Source organism: Diadema antillarum, unplaced genomic scaffold (genome assembly GCF_040938485.1).
Source record: "Diadema antillarum isolate AM-2024a unplaced genomic scaffold, OU_Dant_1.0 seq00000454_RagTag, whole genome shotgun sequence".
NCBI lineage: Eukaryota > Metazoa > Echinodermata > Echinoidea > Diadematoida > Diadematidae > Diadema > Diadema antillarum.
In genome coordinates this window covers 1,818,609-1,841,015 of record NW_027271426.1, presented here as the reverse complement: position 1 = coordinate 1,841,015, position 22,407 = coordinate 1,818,609, and the positions used below count along the sequence as shown (strand labels likewise).

At 39.6% G+C, this 22,407-nt stretch overlaps 1 protein-coding gene across 1 annotated transcript in view; it reads left to right on the top strand.

Moving 5' to 3' along the window:
* Positions 1 to 14,553: 14,553 nt before the first annotated feature.
* The window catches only part of LOC139732838 (uncharacterized), a 71,231-nt gene continuing 63,377 nt past the window's right edge, over positions 14,554 to 22,407 (top strand). Inside the window, exon 1 of the mRNA XM_071643679.1 lies at positions 14,554 to 15,408. Coding sequence (XP_071499780.1) covers positions 15,171 to 15,408 — 238 coding nt within the window. The 5' untranslated portion in view covers positions 14,554 to 15,170. The remainder of the gene's footprint in view (positions 15,409 to 22,407) is intronic.

Sequence of the window (22,407 nt, the reverse complement as noted above, 5' to 3'; positions counted from 1 at the left end):
GTCATTACGGTGTGCTTCAAACCTTACATACCTGGTTATTGTGAGATATTTTGCTATTTGAAAAGAAACATTGTTGTCGCAGCTAAAACACACACTGACACACACAAACACACACACATCAGGGAGTGAGAGTCATACCTCTCTTTACACATACACACAAACACACACATGTACATACGAACACACATACACACACGCACATAAAAGGACGATAGTATTCCCTTCCAAATGAATGTAGGCCTACTACTCTAGACTATAGTGTAAACAAATCGTACTTAAAATCAACACGCAATTTTCATTTCGTGACGCATACCTTTATGAATTCTTTCGTGACTAAATCAGTCGTGGTTTTCCCCCTCCTCTTCATCTAAAACAGTAACACACACAGATAGGTTGAGATACGAACATTCCTTCCTGTCTATTCCAAGGGCTCCATACCTCAGCCATTCTGGCTATATGTGAACTTCGCTCTGGACTTCATAGAGAAAGCTCTACTGAGAAAAAATATATATCATTCAGTTTCAGGAAATGCATAGCAGATGAAAATGGGTATAATATACTTCTTAACCAGCGGTCACTGTCCTGCTGACTATCTATCTCGGACAATTGATATCAAAGTCAGGCAGAAAAGCTATTAAAAGACGCCAATGGATTAGAGAGCGATTGAATAGGCTTTTAGACATAGGACAACGAGAGAAGAGAGACGGAGAGTTATAAAAAAGGCGGGAAATTCATCAGGTTGCTTGGGCAGAAATTCACAGTGACAAGCACATGTCTGGCGTCTTTTGTTGAGTCGTCTGCGAGTGATTTGTTCCCTGACCATATGTTTCTCGTTGCGCGCCGAAACCTTACATTCATGTCGCTCGTAAAACTTTGAGAGAGATCAGAGTATGATATTTGCATCTCTCGCCCCCCCCCCCCCCCCCACTCGTATAATACCCGATGAGAATCAGGGGGGAGAGAAACAGATCTAATTCATTGCAGAGCAATGAGGTCTTACATCGCAGTCTCGAGCGACATAAAAGCCATGTTTTGTACATGATTAGTCATCCGTTGTAAATAACGGCTAGCTTCTAATCTTCTGCCAGTGATGTCGAGAAAGCAAGAAAAAAAAAAAGAAAGAGTCGTCAGTCAGACACTCTAACGATCAAAGAGCATAAAGTTCTTTTCTCGCATGTACCTCTCTCGACAGACAGGTGTATATCGTCTCCTTTCGGTACATTTAAGAGTATCAGACCAATGAAACTCGAGAATTAGATCAGTGTAAAGAGAAAGTTGAACAGTTTGTGGGTCAGTATGTCTGCGAAACATGCCTACGCAAGGGGACCGCGACATGACATACCCATGGGTTCACGTGACTGTGTCGTCACTTCCGTAAGATTCACAATCCACGTTTTTCATAATTACACACCATAAGATTCAAATGACTTCTCTCCACGGAACCTACTTTCGGTTGAGCGGTATATGCAATAAAGCTAATATCCTTACAAAATTTCATATTCACATACTGCTGTAGGATTTTAGGCAGAATAATGAACAGCTTCGTCTGATGACACCATAGGTATCATAAGCAGTCAAATGAGCGGTTTATCATGGAATTCGAACGACTATTCTCTGAGGGTTGTCTGACACTGCTGTTACAAGTTTTCAGAATCTATTGCATTTGTTTTTTTTCTGGGGTTCAGCTTTGAATTTTTCCTCTTTCTCCTTTAAAACAATATGACCTATAGGCCTGTATGACATCGCATGCTTAAACTATGATGTAACATGCAGAAGCGAAAAAAAGAGTTGTTTTCAATACGGCATCATAAATAAAATAATCACAATAGATATAGACCGGTTATAACGCACTACGCATTCCTTTCTTTATCATCTTTCCCAGCCGCAGTAGATAGGATTACTCTTACAGTTATCACCAAAATCATCATGAGATAATGACCTTCTCGTTTTCTTGACAATTCCACAGAACTCTTTAAAAGACGGTGATTAATATTGGAACAAGGAAGGAACGTAGGATAATAAAAGGACCCGCAAAAAATGAGGGGAAAAAATCCCATTCAATTCCTCTCTCCAAACATGTAGTTTCAATTATATTAGGACTGTCTGACTCACAGTTAGTACCCCGCGGCCTTTGGGGAGGAAACGTCTTCTTGTTGGACTGCCGCCCGGGCCCGGGGAGCGGATCCCGTCGCTTGTAAAGAGGAAGTTCGGAAAATGAACCTGTGTTTTTCGATGGCTTGGAAGTGTGAATGTGAGTGCGTGTCTGTGCCTGTGTTAGTGTGTAGGTATGCATTTATTTATGAATGTATGTATGTTTGTGTGTGTATATGTGTGTGTTTGTGTGCTTGGGACTGTGTGTGTTTGTCTGTACATGCCTGTGTGTGTTCAAGTGGGAAAGACAGCCCCAATGACACATGTGTATATAAGGTGAGAGAAAATGAGAGATATGGAGAATAAAGTAAAGAAGAGATAAATATTAAAGGAACAAGGATGAACATTACAAGTGTGTCTGTGCGCGCAAGCCAGTACTTTTTGACAAACCTTTAAAGAGAAAATGAGGACAAATTTAAATCAATTTAGAGTAACAATTTGGTCGAAAACATAGCACAATGAAGAAGAAAATTAATCAAATTATAATCACAGCACGTCATAAAAAAATTCTAATTACTCTGAATTTTATTAGACCTATAGATATCGTCATCACGACCATAATTTTGAAAATTTTGAAAAATTGAAATTCCAATAGATTTCCATTTGAACGAAATGTCATATATACTCTTAGTTATGAGCGTTTTGGGATGTTGCCGGGTGTAAACTAATTGCTTTGTTTTCCGTATGAACATATTACAATCTTGAGACTGTATGTCGGAGTCTGGAACGGTTCCCATTTATAGCCAGGGCTGTGAACCCCTGCAGGTTTCGGACGGTCGCAGACACAGGCTAGTCGATGATGACGTCACGAGTTCACGTTCGGGTAACACTCAGGGAGAACGGTTGGCTATTCCCAACTTGCTCAGCCGGAAATTGATTTGTGTCGGGATTAGCACCAAAAGTTATGGCTATGGTTTGCCGCTCTTCAGCTATACTAGGATTGCACACGGGATCGTAAAATACTTACGAATATACACTCGACAGATATACGTGTAACTTTGTTTTCATTACTATTTTGTCGTTAGTGTTACTGAATTTATCGGTATTACGGACTGTCTTACATTATCACATTACTCGTCACTCAAATCATAGCTCTATCATTTTCATATCAAATGCATCATCATTTCCATCTTCTATCAATCGCAATTCAAATGAATGTCGGCACACACACACACACACACACACACACACACACAGGTATAGACAGACCTGACTTTAATAGCTCGAATGGTATACAATAGGCATTTGTGACTTCGCGTTAGAAAGAAAGAAAGAAAGAAAATAAAATGCTTGATTCCATTCATTATGATGGCAAAGGTAACTCCGAAATTATCGGGAGTAAAAATGACAGCAGGAATAGAGCACTATTTTCCAGAGAGTCAATAGGATTAGAACGAACTACTCTGCAATTACTTTTGTTTAAGAGCTTTTATAATCACAAAATCAAATACAAAATCTTAGCAGGAATCATCTTGTCTTTACCTAAGTTCCTAACTCTACTATGAAAGATCTGTTAGTACAAGATGTACTTGCATAGGAGCATTTATACTAAAGCCAGAAAGGGCCTATACAGCATGGGTTATGGGATACCTTCATAAAACGAACTCTGTAACTTTTACATTGAAATCGATGTCGTTTGTGTTTGTATTCTATTGTCCACTTTCTCCTTGGTGTATAATGCAAGGAATATCCACTAGGTCGTCAATTGTAGTGGACATGAACACTAAAAATGTTCCTCTAATTGGCTCTATTACTGCCTATACTGAACATTCAGCATGATCGACTGATTATCAATTGCCAGCAACGAATTCGCGGATGCTAATCAAAATTTATAGATTTTCATCAGTGCTCGCATCGCATATGACACCAAAGATTCCATAGACTCCATCAATTGATACAAATGATGATCTGATGGAGTAATAATGGAAGCAGCAAATTGCATAAGGAGGGGCTCCCCTAGTCTTGAGGCGCTGTATTGGATGCACCAATGCGGCGCACACTGTGCTTACGACCGTGCGTTATGCATACAGCATGCGGAGAAGGTTCCGCATCCTATTCTGCGGTCCTATGGTAGTACAACGGGCGCGGGCGGGTCGTATGTAAACATGCGAGGTCAAATTCCAGCGAACTCGGGGTGTCGCATTACATCTTGGTTGTGCAGGCGATTTTATTGCCCGATTCCTTGTTTTTTCGGAGAGGAACGATGTTAGTGCTCTCAACTCTATCCAATATATTGCAGCCCGTTTGCGTTTCCCATCATACCATAACATACACAGCATACAGTTGAGCGCATGTTAAATCTTTTGAGTCATTGAGTCACATTCATAATCGTGGAAATGTTCACAGTCATTATTTGAACTCGCTACACAAGCAAGTGCAAGCACATCGGCTTATTTTCAATATCTGAATAATGCAAACGTTCTTACTTTACAATGCCAGACTACTTGAAGTAAGGTCCATTTTTGTTTTTGTCTTTTAATGAGCGTCGGTTGATACCTTCAACAAAAATAAATTTTGCTTGTTGTTGGTAATTCATTTGGAGATGAATTGCATCCCCATTAATGTTTTGGGAGAATTACCCTGCGCGATATAAAGTGACACGCATCCCTTGAATACGCGAATGTAAAATGCTAATATGACTGAAATATTTTTATGAAAAATATACTTCTTATACTATTTGCATATAACCATAATACCTGTCCATACAAGTGGGCTACGTTTCCGTGTATTCTCTTTAATTTCGTTCGGAATTTACCAATCTTAAGAAACGGCAGTTTTTGGGTATCATACTTTTCGGTACAAAACAGAGTTAATGTGTTTAGATATTAATTCGTCATTATAAAAAATAAGCTCTGCATGGTTTTCAGGGGAGCACTGACAATTTTATAGAATGTTAGCCAAATCCGTATCATTTTGTGTCTTAAATAGGTGCTACCCACATCATGGTGATGGCAGTACATCAATATTATTTCTCTCCTCACGTATGAATCGTATGATTATTCTTCTTCCTTCTTCGTAAATGAAAGTTGGCATTATAAACATCGCAAAAGCCCCAGCATTGTTTTGTTTTCGTTCTTGTTCTTTGGGTCTTGGTTTTTTTTTTAATCACTTGAACTAAAAGACAACACAGCACTTCTACAGAAGTGGTAACATAAAATACAAGAAAGAAAATATCTGATAGGACTTACATCGGTATTCAGACACCTATAATACGTAGAGAAAGTAAAAAGTTTCGTGAATATGTAATCAGTGTTTTCATAATCATTTTAGCATGTTCGGTAACTACGAATAGGCCTATATCATGTGTGTCATGAGAAGAGTTGGTTTATAAAATAACGCACACCAGCAAAAGTATGCGGACGCACATTTAAAAGAGAAACCGTTGCAAAGAATTGATTTGAAGAAGATTTCGTTTAAATAAAGGAGAGAAAAATATAATGCTGAATAGAGTTTATGTTAAAGTAAATGTGATTATTAAACATTAAGAGGACAAATAGTAAGAAATAGTTGAATAATTAAACTCACTGCACTAGCCACCACTCTCCATCAGCTCAACGCTAAACAGGCAAATATTCAAGATCTAAGAATCCCAACGCCTGATAATTCACTCTTGATACAAGTTATACACTGCAACACATAGCTGTTTTTATAGGTGGGACTGTCATACACAGTCATCATTGACAGTACGCCAATATTCTATCAGAAGGTAAATCTATGTAACCATTTACTGCACCAGTTGGTCAAAATTTGCAGGGAAATAGAATATATGATTATTAGACTGAGGAGCACTCTGTGCACTTCAATCTCTTATTAGGATGAATGATATATATGTGTGTGTGTGTGTGTGTGTGTGTGTGTGTGTGCTGTGTGTGTGTGTGTGTGTGTGTGTGTATTGAGTGTTCTTATATTTCTTTAATGCTTTTTCTTTCTCTAGTAATAGTTCGATACAGGGTAGTTATTTTATGAACACACTACCGACTTACCTGACATTCACTACCGACTTGAAACATGAAAATCCCCCTATTATTCCGGTCTCTCAGTATGAAAATCATTATCATTGAACTATCAGCAACATCGCTAATTTTAATAAAACATACAATTATGCACAGATTTTTATAGGCCTATCCACTCATACAAAACATTTTGTTTTCATTTTTTTTGTTTCATCTTAATTCCTGTATATTTTTTTATATATATTCGTGAACTTCGAAAGAAGAATTGTAGTGACTGAATATTAAATATACACAGCCATTTAGTTGAGAAATTCATCAATATTCAACACTGCTGAAAGATTGTACTCTAAACAGAATGGGTTTTTCAAAAGGGGAGGGGGGATTCTTCCGAAGTCAAATATATCCTATCTTTTGTTTCAAAAGTGCATTTAGCATGAAACACACATTTTGCACAAAATTTTCATTGAAATCATGCTTAGAGATATTGAAGCAAAATAATGTTTTGTTATGAATGTTACAGTATGCAGTAATTTATAATAACATTTTACGAGTGCACCGCTAAAAGTATAGAACAATTATTTAAGGTATTTTCCAAATTGTTCACCCATATATTGGCACATTGTATTGAAATTGTTCGTTTTTATTCATTCATTTACTCAAGTTTTACTCTAAATAATAATTTTCGAGCTTTCTAACGTCAGATAGTGTTTGGTGTGTGGCTGAAGCGATTCTAATAAAATATTTTCTTTTGGACTACTGTGCAGCCCCAAAGGAATCAGTGTCTTTCCTTATACATTTGTAATCTTGCATCCATAACCCTAATTTTCCCAAAATGAAGGATTAGTTCTAACTTTTGCCTAAATCAAATATCTCAAAAGAAAAACAAATATTGTAAACAGACAGACTTAAAACAAAAATGATGAAGTACATAATTTTACTTCAATTTCAGAGCATCAGGCCTACAATCTGTAAAAAACCTTCTTGATTTCTTGACATAACACTGGTAACAGGGGAAAGAAAACAACTGCTGGGTCACTTTCCAGTGTTCATATGTCAAGAGTTGTGATGTTGCCGCCATTTTTGTTTTTTCTTCATTTCTCCAGGGAGGTATGCTCAGTTGATTTGGGTTACGTCATATCAGCTGTAGAAGACATTTCAGTAGTCCAGAAACAGCTCGAGGCACCGGGGTACATTTCAGCACTGCCTGCTGTGAGAACATCGTCATGCCGACCCAACGTGGTAAACGCGACAAGTAGGAGTCGAATATCCTCTCCAATGTGATGTGTTTTGTCTTGTAATTAGGACATGACTGCATGGCGAAAGGCCTTTTTTTTTACGCGACATTTTTTTTCTCATGCAAAGTCTCTCCAGCAAGAGGAGATGGTGAATGAGGGAAGGGGGAAAACTCAGGAAAACAGTTCTAGTACTACACACTCCTATTGCAGTGTTGTATAATTGCCCAATTTGGGTTACTATTGATAGGCTACCAAAGCCTATAAACCCTGCCACACTGTGTAATCTACCAATAGAGTGTAAGATGGAGGTGTGGGCTTTCCAAGGTAAATTCAAGGTAAGTTAGGCCCTATACCAAGTCTAATGCCACAGACGAATCTGTCTACTTAGTATAGAATGTATTTTGATACTGCTCTTGCACAATCTTAGCACAACTTATTCAAAAATGCTGCTTTTTTGTCTTTTCCTGCAACAAATATCACACACTATTCACACAACAGACAAAACGCATTATGTAGCCTTAGTTATACAGATTTGAAATAATCTTCACATGAAATACATCTCAATGGGAAGACTGTCAGCATCGTTGATAGTGTTATCAACATGCCACCCCCGTGCCTTCTCTAAAGGCTCTTACAAGCCGTCGAAGTCTCAACAGTCCACGAGATAATAATCACCGTGTACTTGAGAAGCTTGGATGATTTGATTCTATAGTAAGCAAGAGACTGATAGTGCAAAACGTGGTCTAGGTTAGCATGCCTCTCTTTGGCCTAAAAAAAGAAAAAGAAAAAGAAGAAGAGTAGAGATCTATTACAAGTCAGGTGCAGAGTAGAGTAATTGAAGTTACAGGTTGTCTGTCCTGGACGCTGGATGGCTTCGAATCATAGCAGCGCTTTTCTTACAACTGTCACCGATGTTGATGATTTTCGAGGATGGAAATAGGAAGCAAATGCTATAATAATCGGAAATGATGGCAGAGGACATTGGTGCCCCCGGCAGTCATGGGAACAACATTTGTAAACAAAGTAAACATTCGAGCCTGTTCAGAGCAACCAGATCGTGCAAAATGTCACACGATAGTCTTGCTGTACTGCGACTACCCACCACACAGAGCCTTGGGCACATCGCAGCAGCACCCGTCTCGTCTGCATTGCCCGCACGCGTGCTCCGTTGCGCCAAAACCATTTTGAACGACGTAAGAAGAAAAAGAACGAAACCCAACACTCTTCTTATCGAAACCTATCAGGTTTAGCGAGCTCAAGAGCAGGTTGTACTCACTTTTTTCTACTCCAAAAAGCGTCTCAAGATAATAAGGATCTCTAAGTATGCGAAGAAAAGCTACATTTTGAGAGGGAAAGGTAACTTACCATTTTCGCTTGTTCCGAAAGTGCGGCGGGCATCATTCCGTCACTCTCACTCGCAGCATGCACTGAGGAACGTACGGTGTCGAAAAATCATCAAGCAAAACAAAATGGCGGCGCCCATGGATATTTAGTCGTTGTGGAAAGACACAGGAGCACTTTCCTTGCAGGCGCGCAGACGGCACTGCATATGACTCCTACATTTTGGCAGTAGTATGTTGAAGATCTGACGGTGTCAGCATAGCGTGTTTTGTCGAATTCAAAAATATTGAATCATTTCGTTCTTTTTTTTTTTCCATGGCACAAAGATGGAAAACACCGAATATCTACTACTTGATGGATATGGATATATATTATGTGAAAATGATAAAAAACAAAAAGCAAATTAAACGTTGAACAAAATATACTTTGTATTAAGACATCATAAATGAAGTAGAAATTACAAGCACAAAATTTAGTGTTTCTAGCAGTAGTACTAGTAATGAAATTTCAGGTGTCTAAGATATAAACAAAACGAAAATATATATATTATATTGTTAACGAAAACATTTCTGTAGTGTATGTTGTACCTCAGAAACCATTACCAATACTGTCGCATACTTTTTCTTTAAATCTAGATAAGCAAGGAGAAAAAAGGAGAAAAAATATTTCGAGGAACTTTGAACAGGGGCCTTGGACTGTTTACACTGCAGCATCGAAAAAAGATCGCCTTGCTCCTTGACGTGGTTTCTCCGGGTTTGTGCCACGCTTGTTACACTATAATCCTCACTCTAAAAGTTTGAGAGCTATATAAATAGCTCTCAAACTTGGAGAGTGAGGATGTAAATGCTACTTTCACTTCATCCAGCCCTATTCAACAATAATCCACTTGACTAGATAGCTCATGAAAGCTGGATCAAGGCACAACGGTTGAGCAAACGTTATGATAAATCAAAATGAGAGATATATTTAGGAGAGCGAGTTTCTGGAGTAGAATCTGGTGCGGAAATGTTACTTTCGGTACATGCTGTGTTCTCAAAGTATACAGGGATTAGAACTAGATTACTGCGACAACAAACCTGTTGATACCGTGGGGAAAAATCGCCTTCTATGTAGGCCTACACGCGATGTGATTGAAACTCATGATCGAACAGCATTGTATTCTTGAATTTCATGCTCAACACTCAGCGATTTATCCGGAAGAAGCTATCGTTTGAAGGGTGAACCCTCGAGTTGGGCCACGCTATCTTTCAATCAATCACTGAACCACTGAGATCAGTGGAAACTAAGCAAGGGACATTTGAATTGTTGTAAGTTTATTCTAGTAAGTGCGTTATTAGCATGTGCAAGTTCAAATATTATTAGCTTCTGTTGTTTTGTTGTCTGCCGAATTATTTTTAGTTAGTAGGCAGATAATAAGTGGAATCCATGTGGGTCAGGTGACTTAAAGATGCCTCATTGTAATTGCATACCATTGGTCAAGACATTTTAGAAACATTGAAGGCCTACACACATGGGCTGATGTCTAAAGGGACTATCACAAATCAGGGGTCACACGGTTGATGATACTGATAATAAAACGATGCTGTTAATAAGATGGATCCCCCAAAGAGAACTGACTGTTAAATCTACATCTTGAGAGGAATGAAAAACAACAGCAAGAAGTCATACGAGACTGGCGTGCAGCACCGAGATGTAAGCAACATTAGGACCTTGATAACATCACGGCTTGGACACTCCACAGTGACAAACGACCCGTAAGATGTAGCGGCGCGGACGAAGTCGTTCCACACTTCCTGAAGAATGCCGTATCGCCTTACACACACCAGAAAACGATGACCGTAAATTAGATAAGAGAGACATCTAGAAGGTCGAAGAGAAGTTGGTCGTTCCCTCCTCCTAAAGCACACATTACCCCCCCCCCCATCCTCCCCCCCCCCTCCTCCTCCTCCTCCTCCTCCTCCTCCTCCACCACCACTACTATACCAAATGTCTACCACCACCAATACCTCGTACCACACTTCCTGCCCCTCTCTTCTCTGGATCCTTCTATCCTTCCCCCCTCGGGGTGAAAATCCAATTAAGCCCAGACGTTAATACCCACGTGGAAAGGACCTGATGTGCTTGGCAGGCGGGGGGAGCTGCGGGTCCCGAGGAATAACTCATGGCTCTTGGTCCAGAGAAGAGTGGTGTGTTTCCAAGCAACGCCAGGAATGCAAAGCAGTTGGTTTCTTGCTTTCTTTCTCTCTATTCAGCCAAAGAGAGTTTTTACACTAACATCGATAATTTATTGTGGACGAAAGCAGTCAAACAATAAAGACGTTGTATGTACATAGACACAGATCCGTCTACTGGAGAAGTAAGGACTATTCAAACTGTCTTACGTTCTGCTCTCTGACGATGATAACAAAACTGCTAATGGTGATAGTTATGTTGATAACATCATATGAATATCTACAGTCGTAATCATAGAATATAATTCAATAGTAATAACAATATCATCAATGCTTCTACTGATGATGATAATAATCATGGTAATGATAATAACAAATAATGAAGACGAGTTTGAACATGACAATGATAATACTAAGAAAAAAAAATCTATTCTAATAGCAAGAAAATCTCCGAAATTCACAAGATGTCAAGAGCATCTTCATAGAATGATTATGCAATTCTGTAGAAAAACGTAGTACTTAAAGTAAGAAAGATGGAAAACATGGAAAACATTTTAAAATCTCTTTATGTACGAGTTCAAACAATAGGCCTACTGATTTTGAAGAGTAAATTTGGCAAACATTCTTGGTTTAAGAAATATCTATCCCGAAATCAGTGTAAAAACGCATTGGTAATGATCGCCAACTCAAAGAAACACATGCAACTAGCTACAGTCGTATGCGTTTGTTGGTTTTGAACGATTTTCATCAATGAAATCAATGAAATCAATGAATGATTTGTTTACTTCCTACATTATTCTATACCTACTGAAAAGAGAAATTCAGACGTCAATTTTGGACGTTTCCTGACAAAACAAAACAATTTTTTCCCTCTTATATCATATCTCTGTTCTCTGTAACATTGATTTCTTTGATTATTTGTACCATGCAGAAACAATAAATGAAATGAAATGAAATGAAAGTAAACGAAGACGTCAGAAAGTTATTAATTCATGCACGCGACGTGCATACATTTCATTCGAATTTGTTTTTAAGAAAATACTGAGACCGTGTGTACTCTCTCAAATGCCATTAGAAAGAGGAACGTAACTCGGAGCACGCTCTCAGAGTGTCTGCGAAGAGCGAGGGTGAAGTGCTTTTTATTACCTGTGTCTGCTCATCCGTTTGATCCAGAAAGTCTTATGTCATCAACTTTCAATCACTTTCTCGTGGGGATGGCCTCTTGACCGTGATAATTCCGCTCTTATTGAAGTCAATTAGGAGCTTGCAACAACTCACTTTCTTTTTTGCACAAACTCGAAGAACGCCATCGCGCAGTTAGCTCGAATTCACTATACGTTATGTTGGATAGATATTGAGCATTACATAGGAGTATAAACGTAAGTAATGTGGCGCGTTCTATTCTTTTAGTGGTCAAGGATTATGGGCCGTTTCAAGAGAACCTCTTCATACAGATGCTGGAGTTTGATGAACTTGCAGGGCATGGTTTTTATTGGCAACTCCTGGAAAGAAAAAAAATCAGTGTTTTTCGTTTACACAATGAGAAAACCAGGGCTGATGGAGAGATGGTGGGGGTGGGGTAGGTGATAGGTATGGGGGTAGGGTGAGTCCGGGGGAGGAGGGGTGCACGGAATGGACAAAACAGTGCTTACACACGAGACCATGCACGGAGAGGTTGCCCGGTAAACCAGAGAAGTCACCGATGGGCATACTGTGGGTTACTCCAGAGATTGGATAGAGACTGGTAGACGTGTCAGCCATGATGGGACGAAGAGAAAGAGATGGAAAAAGGACTAGACAAGGAAGAAGAAGAGGAAAATGGAAAAGAAAAGAAAAGGAGAAGAAGAAGAAGAAGACGAGGATGAACAAGATGAACAAGAGGAAGATGGAGAAAGAAAGAAAAGTGAGGAGGAGCAGAAGAAGGAGAAGAAGAAGAAGAAAAAGAAGAAGAAGAAGAAGACATAAGAAAAGGAACTAGTGGTATGAAAAGGAGCAGAAAAAGAAAGAGGTATAGGCCTATGTCCTACCTGTTACGTGAGAAAAGGTGTAGAAACATCGAACCACACACCTCATTATGTACAGTAACCCTTGTTTTTTCGGATGATTTTATAATAATAATTAACAGTTATTATATAGCGCATAACACAAAGTGATAATGTCCCTATGCGCTCAAAAATGAAAAGATTATACAAAAACATACAATTCCAGTTACAATGATGGTGCCGAGCCTCATGTTTGCTTACATGGTAAACAAATGCGTTTTCAATATCAAAGAATCAGAATTGGTGTAATTACCCATGAATTGATACCTCAAACCAAATACAGCCATTTTTTTTTTTCTGAAACGATGTTTCTAGAATCGGTCCGAAAGGTACCTTCTCTCATAACGACAATTAGACATTTTACAATTCAATGTTTTCCTAAACTGTAAATCCGCTAATGATTGATTACTATTACCAATAAAAGTTATTCTTAGCAATTGACTTTGATTGTAAATCTATAAGAATTAAGCCAAAGTGCAAGTAGAATGGCTGAATAAAATAATGTAAGTTAATTATCTAACAAAAGAAATAGATAAGAAATGCGTCTGTAAGTTGATTCAATTGATTTGGAAAGTTGTGATGTTTTCAGTGCGTCAAATCATCCTTGTTTATAACCGAATAGATAAATTCTCTTGATTGCATTTTCTGAGTCAGAAGGAGAGCTATGACGTCATAATAGCCATCTGAGTGACTCAATTCGTTTGAGGTGAATAACTCACGGTCACAAGTTTCCCAATACGCTGTCAGATTTGCCCAAGGTGTCACCATATCCGTTTTGGTACAAGATACGACTTTTTCAGTCAAAACATATTTTGAAAATGTGTTTAAATCATATCAAACTTAAAATACGTGTATATTATACAACACTACTTTGCGGGAAAAAGAATACATCTCGCAAATGATGAGGATGAATGAAATGTCAGTGATCACTTTTTATGCCAGTTGACGAAAGAATCCCCCTCTCTTTGAGGGGGCAAAAGTGAGCAAACTTTCGATTATTACGTCGTTGCGTACATGAAATAATGTCAAGGGAAGTCTTCTGCTTGAATCGACAGGTGACGTGATACGAGGAAGGGTCGAATTATGGAAACTTCTTACTGAAAACGAAAAAACACCAACAAAAGAAAAAGATGTGTAGTTGAGAGTATGTGGATGATGATGATGAAGTGGGGGGGGGGGGGGGTGGAGGGGTCGACTGGGAGGGATCCCTGTGATCGGCCGAGAAGATCTATCGACTTCTCGCTCGCGATCAACCGTTGCGTTCATCTACATAATTAGTCAAATGATTCGGCCTTTGAGGACCAATGATTTACGAGGACCATTGCATAATTTCACCCCCGTGTCTTCAGTCACAGTGCGTCGCAGCGGCCTCACAGTGCCCTCTGCTCTCGGAGAACTGTCCAATCAGAGCCCAGCACTTCATTACCATTTACCTGTAACAAGTCGCTGACTTCATCCCCCTCATTTGTTTTTGTTTTGCTCTATCTTGTTCTTTTTGTGGGGAGTTGCCACAAGAATGATGACATATATAGAGATGGTGAATACCGCATAGATGGGTTACGAGCCACAAATGAAGTAAGAGACCAAAAATATGTGAAAGACAATTTGTCCCTTCTTTTCGTGTCGCCTCGAGGAATAGACACAAGTCGGGGGACAGCAGAGTGGTAGTGGTCGCTGGATGGGTTGGTTGTCGGTGTGTATACCTACCTATCATTGCTACACTTGTGCTCTAATCTCCAAACAACGCGAGGTGAGATCTGGGCCTAGTCTAGGGCACCCCGACGTGCGAAGTCTTCTCTTCATTGATACCCGCAACGAGCAAGAGGAGCGGACCGCCACACGGACCCTTCCTCCGTTCTCTGACCGTCTGCTGTGAGCCCTGTATCTCTACCTTTACATACAGCGAGTCATTTCAGCGCGTGAATATCATACCAATACACTTTTTCACATCTTTTGGAGAAAGTTTTGGACCGCTTCCTGACAGCTCCTACGCCCCAAGTTCCCTCGCTCCTTCTACTCGCGGGGTCTGTGCTAACGCGCCGTCGTCAATCGAGTCATCGCTACGGATTTTTACGCGCAACAGATAAGAGCGTGTCATTTCGCCCTGCGGGCACGCTTACTCATTGGTACCTACTTATCTGTCACGGGTTCACACTGCTGGGAAGTCTACTGTGTGTTACAGCCCCTCTTTCATTTATCAGGATAATCGAATAGAATTACAGATAAGCAAATTCACCTGAAACTCATCGGGGGGATAAGTCAGCTCGTGGGCTGGCTATGGATATTACAAGCCAAACTGCGGATCCGTTATCGCCCCGAGCCAACGCGTTTAGCATCGCCTCGCTGATCTCTCCCAGCGATCGCGACGGGGAGGAGGACGACCTGACCGCCGGGACTGGCGGCGTGGTGTGCCAGGATAATTCCGTGGGAACCCTGCAGGCTTTGCACGAAGTACAGAACGGGAACAGTGAGTGGGGGATCAGATATAGCAACAGTGATTATCACAACATGGAAGGTAATTAACGGACTCAAGACCAGGATACGTTGTGCCATTGCTGTTTTGTTTTTGTTTTTTATTTCATATACCTTTACTCTTCTGCGCTCCTTTTTTCCATACGTCATTCTCATATCAAGTGTGGACAACTATCATTTCATGCTAGGTATGTGTGCTAGGTGTGTCATCGTAATATGTTATTTGAATGATTAGCATGACTTATTAGTAAATCATCTAGGAATAGTCAATACCTAGTATGATGTTGACATAATCAAAGTTTCGAAGCAATCTAATGTTTTGATTGTCATCAACTTGAAGGTTTAATTTTGAGATACATGCTATTATATTCCAAAAACCTTTTTCTTTTTCGTTCGTTTTAGGGTACCCCAGTTGAAATGTAACAAAATAACTGAATATACCAAAAATATTCTCACATCTGCAAGATATATCTTGCCAGGAACCAATCTGAATTATTTCAGTGGGAGATAACCGTCCCACGTGGGTATGTAACATTCCTGTTCGTGTCATGTGTGAGACCCTTTCCTAGAGAAGAGGACGCGCATGAATGCATCAACGCAGAGAATCCCTCCCACCATTCGCTCCTCCCATGAAAGATCCTGCTGATGTTGAAATTACTGTTCCATTTTAGCGTTTCTTAGCTCTTTTGCTAGTAGTAGAAGTAACGTAGCCTTCACTCTGACAGGAGACAGGAATTTGTGACAGAGATTGGTAAAAATCGAGACGCCTGTCTGACAAGCGCAGCGAAGGGGGAAAATACAGAAGTTCGTTCTTCCACGGTATACAGCCGCGCCGTTCCCCCTTGCGATCACGCCCCACGGGCGGCCTGCCAGGTTTGGGGGTTATATTTTTTTTTTCTTCTGGAGTGGAAGACCCTTTCCCGAACTCTTCCCCCTCACACCTCTCGTAAATATGTCGATACCGTCACGAGAAGCATTTGTTTATCCGCGTGCTTCTTCCACTCTTCGCCCCCTTATTCCCTCACCTCGACTTCTTTCAGGAGCAAGACAGAAATACAATCTTTGGAAAAAAAAAATCTTTTGTGTATATATGTGTGCATAATGTGTGCATGTTTCTTATATCACGTATTTCCCACCAGATTCCAAATTGTTTGGAATATGTCATCCCCGTGTGGTTGATGCCATGAGAGGTGAACGATTGTTTGGGAAGAGAAGTTGGGTGGAGTTCGCGCGTCCGTCCATGTATTAAAATGATGTGCGTGGTTTTGGCATCTCCGAGAGTAATGTGCTTACCCCCGTACATGAATCGGAGGAGTGGGAGGAGAAAAGATGTTCTGGGAGGTGTGAAAATATGCCGTTTTCTTGATTTATTCTTTCGTTCGTGCTTACGACAGCATAATGAAGACCCTGTCTGTCGGTCGGCTCGTTATTAGGTGGTGACGGAAGCTGGTATAGCATCGAAGAAAAGTCGGCACTCTTTTTGAAAACACAGAGGGCAATAAAAACGAAGGGAAGACGGCTTTATCATCTCCACTTTACAAATGGAGCGAAGCGAAGGACGTTTGTTTGGTGATTATCTTTTTTAATGTGGACCGTTTTCAAACTGTTTTTTAAAATGTTTTCTCGTATTTACGTGTTATGTTGGCATTCTTGTATTTACGTGGTATTCCCGTTGGCACGTAGCAGATGAATAAACAAAGATTACGAAAGCAAAATGGAAACAAAATTCCTGTAATTTCCATCAAAATAGGAGTTGATTCCTGATATGCAGAGTTTATAGATGCCAGGAAAGCCGACCTCGGAGGGAAGAGTAGGACAATCGGCCGATTAAAAAAAAAAAAAAAAAAAACTTGCCATTGAATTATCCTGTGTCTACTTGATAATTGTTGCAACTTAATTAAGAACTGAGCTGTTGGAAACAACATCAAGAGCATTCACACTTGTTCGTTAAGGAATATCGCATGCATTTGTACCTGCAATATTAAGATGGCAAGAGTAAAAAAAAAGAAAGATAGTCATTTTATTGTATTTCCTGCTCAAGAAATTATCTCAATTTAACCACTGAAAAGCAATCGGCAAAGACGAATAATGTTATAACGTGGTCCCCACAATCGTATGAAGGGAAAACAGTTTTCTTCTCACTTAATTTGGTACCCCCCCCCCCCTACAACAGAATAGAAAACACACACGTGCAATCAAACACTTATTTGTAAAACATCGAAATAGAGAGATATATATTATGTGATTCACTAATTTCCGATTATAAAGTGTCTCTATAAGACGATGCGTAGTAGTGATACCAATATAGTATAACTTTGAGTATATTATGTATGTTAAGAAACATCCCCGAAATGCTTCACCCATCTTATAGGCCTAAATCCATCAACAACAACAAAAAAATTCTGTAATAAGCATAAAATATAACACCGCAGGATTCGGGGATCTTATTATTCATCATAATTTACTCAAGGCTGAGAGTACTGTAATCTTCAGTAATCTCTCTTAGTTTTTGCTTCCGTTGTATATTCTTTTCCTATATGTACCAAGATTTGTAGTTTGTGATTTCCATCTCAACTTTGATTTGGGATATCAAGAATGCTGTATAGTGGTGTAATTTCTGATCGTTTGCATATTGTACCTGCAGGTATAATTTTTCGCATATCATATGAATGCATCTGCATCAAAATTGTAATTCGTTCACTTATTATTGTCGATCAGAATAACACATGATATACTTCCTGTGGCAGATGTTTTAATAATCTGAAATCATATCGTCTGAATTTAAGAAAGATGCAAAATTGATGTACTAAGAGCCCGCGTAAATTTAGGAAAGATAGAGTACTTCCCACATCGGGAGCTAGACGTGCTGTTTCAGTGCACCTGTATACGGGTACCGTATACCTCGCTAGCCAGACCGATGGAGCTAGCGGAGGCGGCGTTGCCGCGCTGATCCGGTGGCGTGTACGTCGGTGAACTCGCTCGCGTAGCCTTGATCCCCGTGCTATACAAACACAGGCGACAAGCATTTTCATTTTCAGGGATTTAGGAAGGGTCAGAGAATGGCAAGCGTCTTACTCCTCTTTTTTCCCATCTTCTCCTCCTCTCAGCTCCCTTCCTTTCTCTTTCTTGTTTTCTGCCCTCCTTTTTTTTTACTCCTGGACCGTCTTCACTCCGCCTTGTATGTCCTAGCTGCTCCAGTGTTTGAGGTGCGTTGTCCCCTTGGCTTTGGGCTTCCCCACCATCTTGTCCCAGAGCTGGGGCATTCGGTTTCGCCCTCCCCCTTTACTCAACCCCGGATATACAGACATATGTGCCATATGCTGCGTAGACTGACGTGTATATCGACGTATGGCGAGACTTAGCTGGTGTACCATCATCAGTAGCAGCAGAAACTAGTCGAGGCAAAGTGTGTGTCATAATCATGATTGTAATGTCGTGTCCAAAAAATCCCAGCCCTGTTTAATATACTGCAACCTGTGGGCTGTACTTTGTACGTGCGGAGATGATTTCCAAGATTTACGGCCCTATTTTGACAGCTCTATAAGGGGGGAAGTTTTTAATTTCTTGCCCCGTGTCATGATTATTATTAACGGCCACGTTTAGAGGGGTTTGCACTTGTCGAAGTTACGTAAGTTGACACCTGGTTCTAGTTTTCTTCTTGAATATATTCGAGGCAGTTTCGCTTTCAGAAAATGACGCCGAAATATCAGAAAAAATTATCCGGAAAAAGAGTGTGTGCCACTTTACTCTTTCTTTCGTGTTTACAACTGAGAGGGAACTTCTCATAGGATATGTGGATTCCTGTGTTGTACCAGTAGGCCTACATGTTGTAGAGGAATTAAAACAACAGTAAAAAAAGAAAGAAGAAGAATTGCATAACATGCTTGAGCAGTTCATTTTCTTCATTTCATGAGGTTATTAAGTAGATACTTAATATCTTGACTGCGCCAAGACCAAGCAAAGAAAACGTTTTAGTTACTCTCTTGATATTTTCAGTGATTTATATGCAGTTCAAAATGTCTGTCAATTGAACATTTTTTTTTGTCATGAAGAGTAGTGATTTAGTAATTTAAAAATGACATGATATTTGTGAAATGTAAATGGTGCAAGAAAAGAGAATTACAAAATTGTACCTGCGGAAATCAAAGTGGAAATCGGAACGTATTTTGAAATCCAATAGGGGACAAGAGCTTTTCGTTGTTTTAGATCTTTCCCGGTGGTCTGTGCAGTGTCTATAAATATGAAATACAGCCCGATTTTCTAATTGTTGTCAATGTCACACCCCCAAAACAACAATGTACAGGTCCTAATCTGCATATACACAATCAATCAACAACACTGTATTTACGCAGGGCTCTCCTGTAAAGCAGGCATAATTGTGCATAATTATGGCTCTGAATGGTACTACCCTGCTTTTAAAGAAGACTTGATAAAAGAAAGATAAATAAATTGAAGTGCTGAAAGTGTGTATCTATAAAAGCCTAGGGTCTATATTATGTGAAACTTGAAACCAACGACTGAACGTTGCCTTCACCCAAGATACATATAAGAATTCAGTTTTGTGGATCAGGATGTGTTTGTCTGTTATTTTACGTAATGCAGTTTTCGTGCCATAGTCATACAGTGAGTTTCAGGATATATATTTCAGAACATTAGATAATATGCTCCGTGTTCTAAATCGTATCACATTCATTTGTATTTAATAGTGTAACCACACGTCTAGTACGGCAATACAATGGAATCATTGATTGTTACGCAGAATTGCCTTGACTAATACTGAATTTTGCTTGTTTATTTTAGTTCTTTTTTTTCTCGTCACGACCCCAAGAAGAATGGAATAAAACCTTTAAATTGTTAGCAAGAGACTCTGTGTACACATATTACATTTTAAGTGAGTACCGCATAGTTTAGCTATTCTGGCAATCATTCAATTTGATTTACTCCTTTTTCATCCACCACTTGTAAAATACAAGTATGCATTGAGTTGTAGAAATCATTATTCCTTCATTCTTAGCTTAGTTTCTAAGAAGACTTGACGGTATTGTCCTCGGGAAAGAAAAAAAATGAAATTAACCTGGGCTAACATCAACAGGGCCCATGACGATTTCCATCTCAGAGTATACAACTAACTACAGAATGTATCCCCCCCCCCCAAAAAAAAAAAAAGAAAAAAAAAACAGAAAACAGAAATGATAATAATAATAAATAAAACAAAAAAGTTGCATTAACCTTATCCAGTCAAAAGAAATGTCTACACATTTACCTAGTTGAATTGAATAACGTAAGTAGTATAGTTCCTGGTTTCGTTTCCGTCGTTACAATTTATTGGAGAAGAGAATGTGTTGTGATTATCAAGATTAGTATGCATTTTCTATTGTTCTTCATCTCTTAAGCCCCCCCCCAAAAAAAAACAATAAACAAACAAACAAACAAACAAACAAAAAGAAAACAAAAAATTCGGTTTCATCCTAAGTGAAGTTAAGCTCGGACTAAGGTATTTACTGACACCATCGAACATAATAACAATTGAAGCTTTCTCGGTGGCACATGATTGTGTTGTAATAGAGAATATTAGGAAGTCAAGCTTCATCTGTCCAACTCAAGTTTCGGTCTGTCTTTGGATGCGGAATGATTATTAACTGGTTAATTTTGTGCGTCATTATTTGCGGTATTTTTTGTTTGTTTGGTTGGTTATTATTCTTCTTCTGCGTATGTAGTGAATAAACAAGCTGACCCCGTGTTTAGTATTGTCATTGGGCAAGAAGTACATAATATTGAGACAGTCATAAATTGAACATTGATAAAGGCCATTAAATGATTTTAGGAAATGAAGACGATGATGACTCTTTATCAACCTCAAGATATTCTACATTCTTGTCCTTTTGAATTAGGTTTAACGAATTCAAGCTCGATACATTGTAACATATAGTGCGTGGATAGAATGGAATGGCCCAATGATATATTTTTGTTTGAATTCAGACACACAGTCCCATGTGCCTAGTTTCAGGTTTTATTTCGTTCTCCAGTGGACGACAGGAAAATTCTCATTTATCGCAGTCCTTGTTGACAACATTATTAGAGTCGCTTTTCAATTCCAGAACTGGCCAAGGTGATAGTCCGCTGACAAACAAACATAACAGAAAAAAAGAGGGAATATGCCCCATATCTAATGTTATAATTGGCAGTAACGGGCTGGCGGGGTTTTGGGGGTAAACGGCGTCTGTTTGTGCGTTGCTTCCACGCTGATTGATACGGCTGTAGGTGCAATGTTAAAAACCCGCAGCTGTGCCGCTTTTGACGTACCAATGTGGAGCGGAATTAAACGGAATTAATCGCGAATATGGATTTAACGTCGAAGGTTGTATGAAGTCAACGACCCACGTTGAATTTGGGAGGGGGAGAAAAAGAAGCAAAGGTCGACAGAGAAAGCAGTTGAGAGAGAGAGAGAGAGAGCGAAAAAAATGAAAAGAAGATAGTTTGGAGAGTATGTTGGTCAAGTCGATGGAGAGGGGGGGGGGGGGGGAGGGGTAGGAGTTAGTCGTAAATTTTGAAGCGCTTTTTCTTTGACATTGAATTTCCGAAATCCCAACGATTACGTCCACCGAGAAAAAGGTCTCCGCTGGCTCAGTGGTGAGCTAGCCTCCCCGTGTTAGTCATAGAGCGCGCCCCCTCCGTGGCATGCATGCATCCACCGCCGATCGCATCGTGTATGGCAATGCGTTTGTCGTTTGCTCAGCCAAGTTCTGTATGTAACCAAGGGGTGAACACTTGATTTTACTGTGTGTGCTCATGTATTGTTTTATTTGCCCGTGTGGTTTCTCGTGTTTCTATCGTAAAATTTAATGTCAGACCTATATACAAATCAGCAAATACATGTGTTTATGTATCTCATGAGAAAGAACACGATCATGTTTTCACATTGTCACTGGGTTCATTCGCCTATTTAACCGTAGGATAGCAGCATTTTATGACTTTGTTTACTTAGGAATACTTTTATTTCTGAAATAGTAATGCGTTTTACACCTGTCGACCACGAACTAGG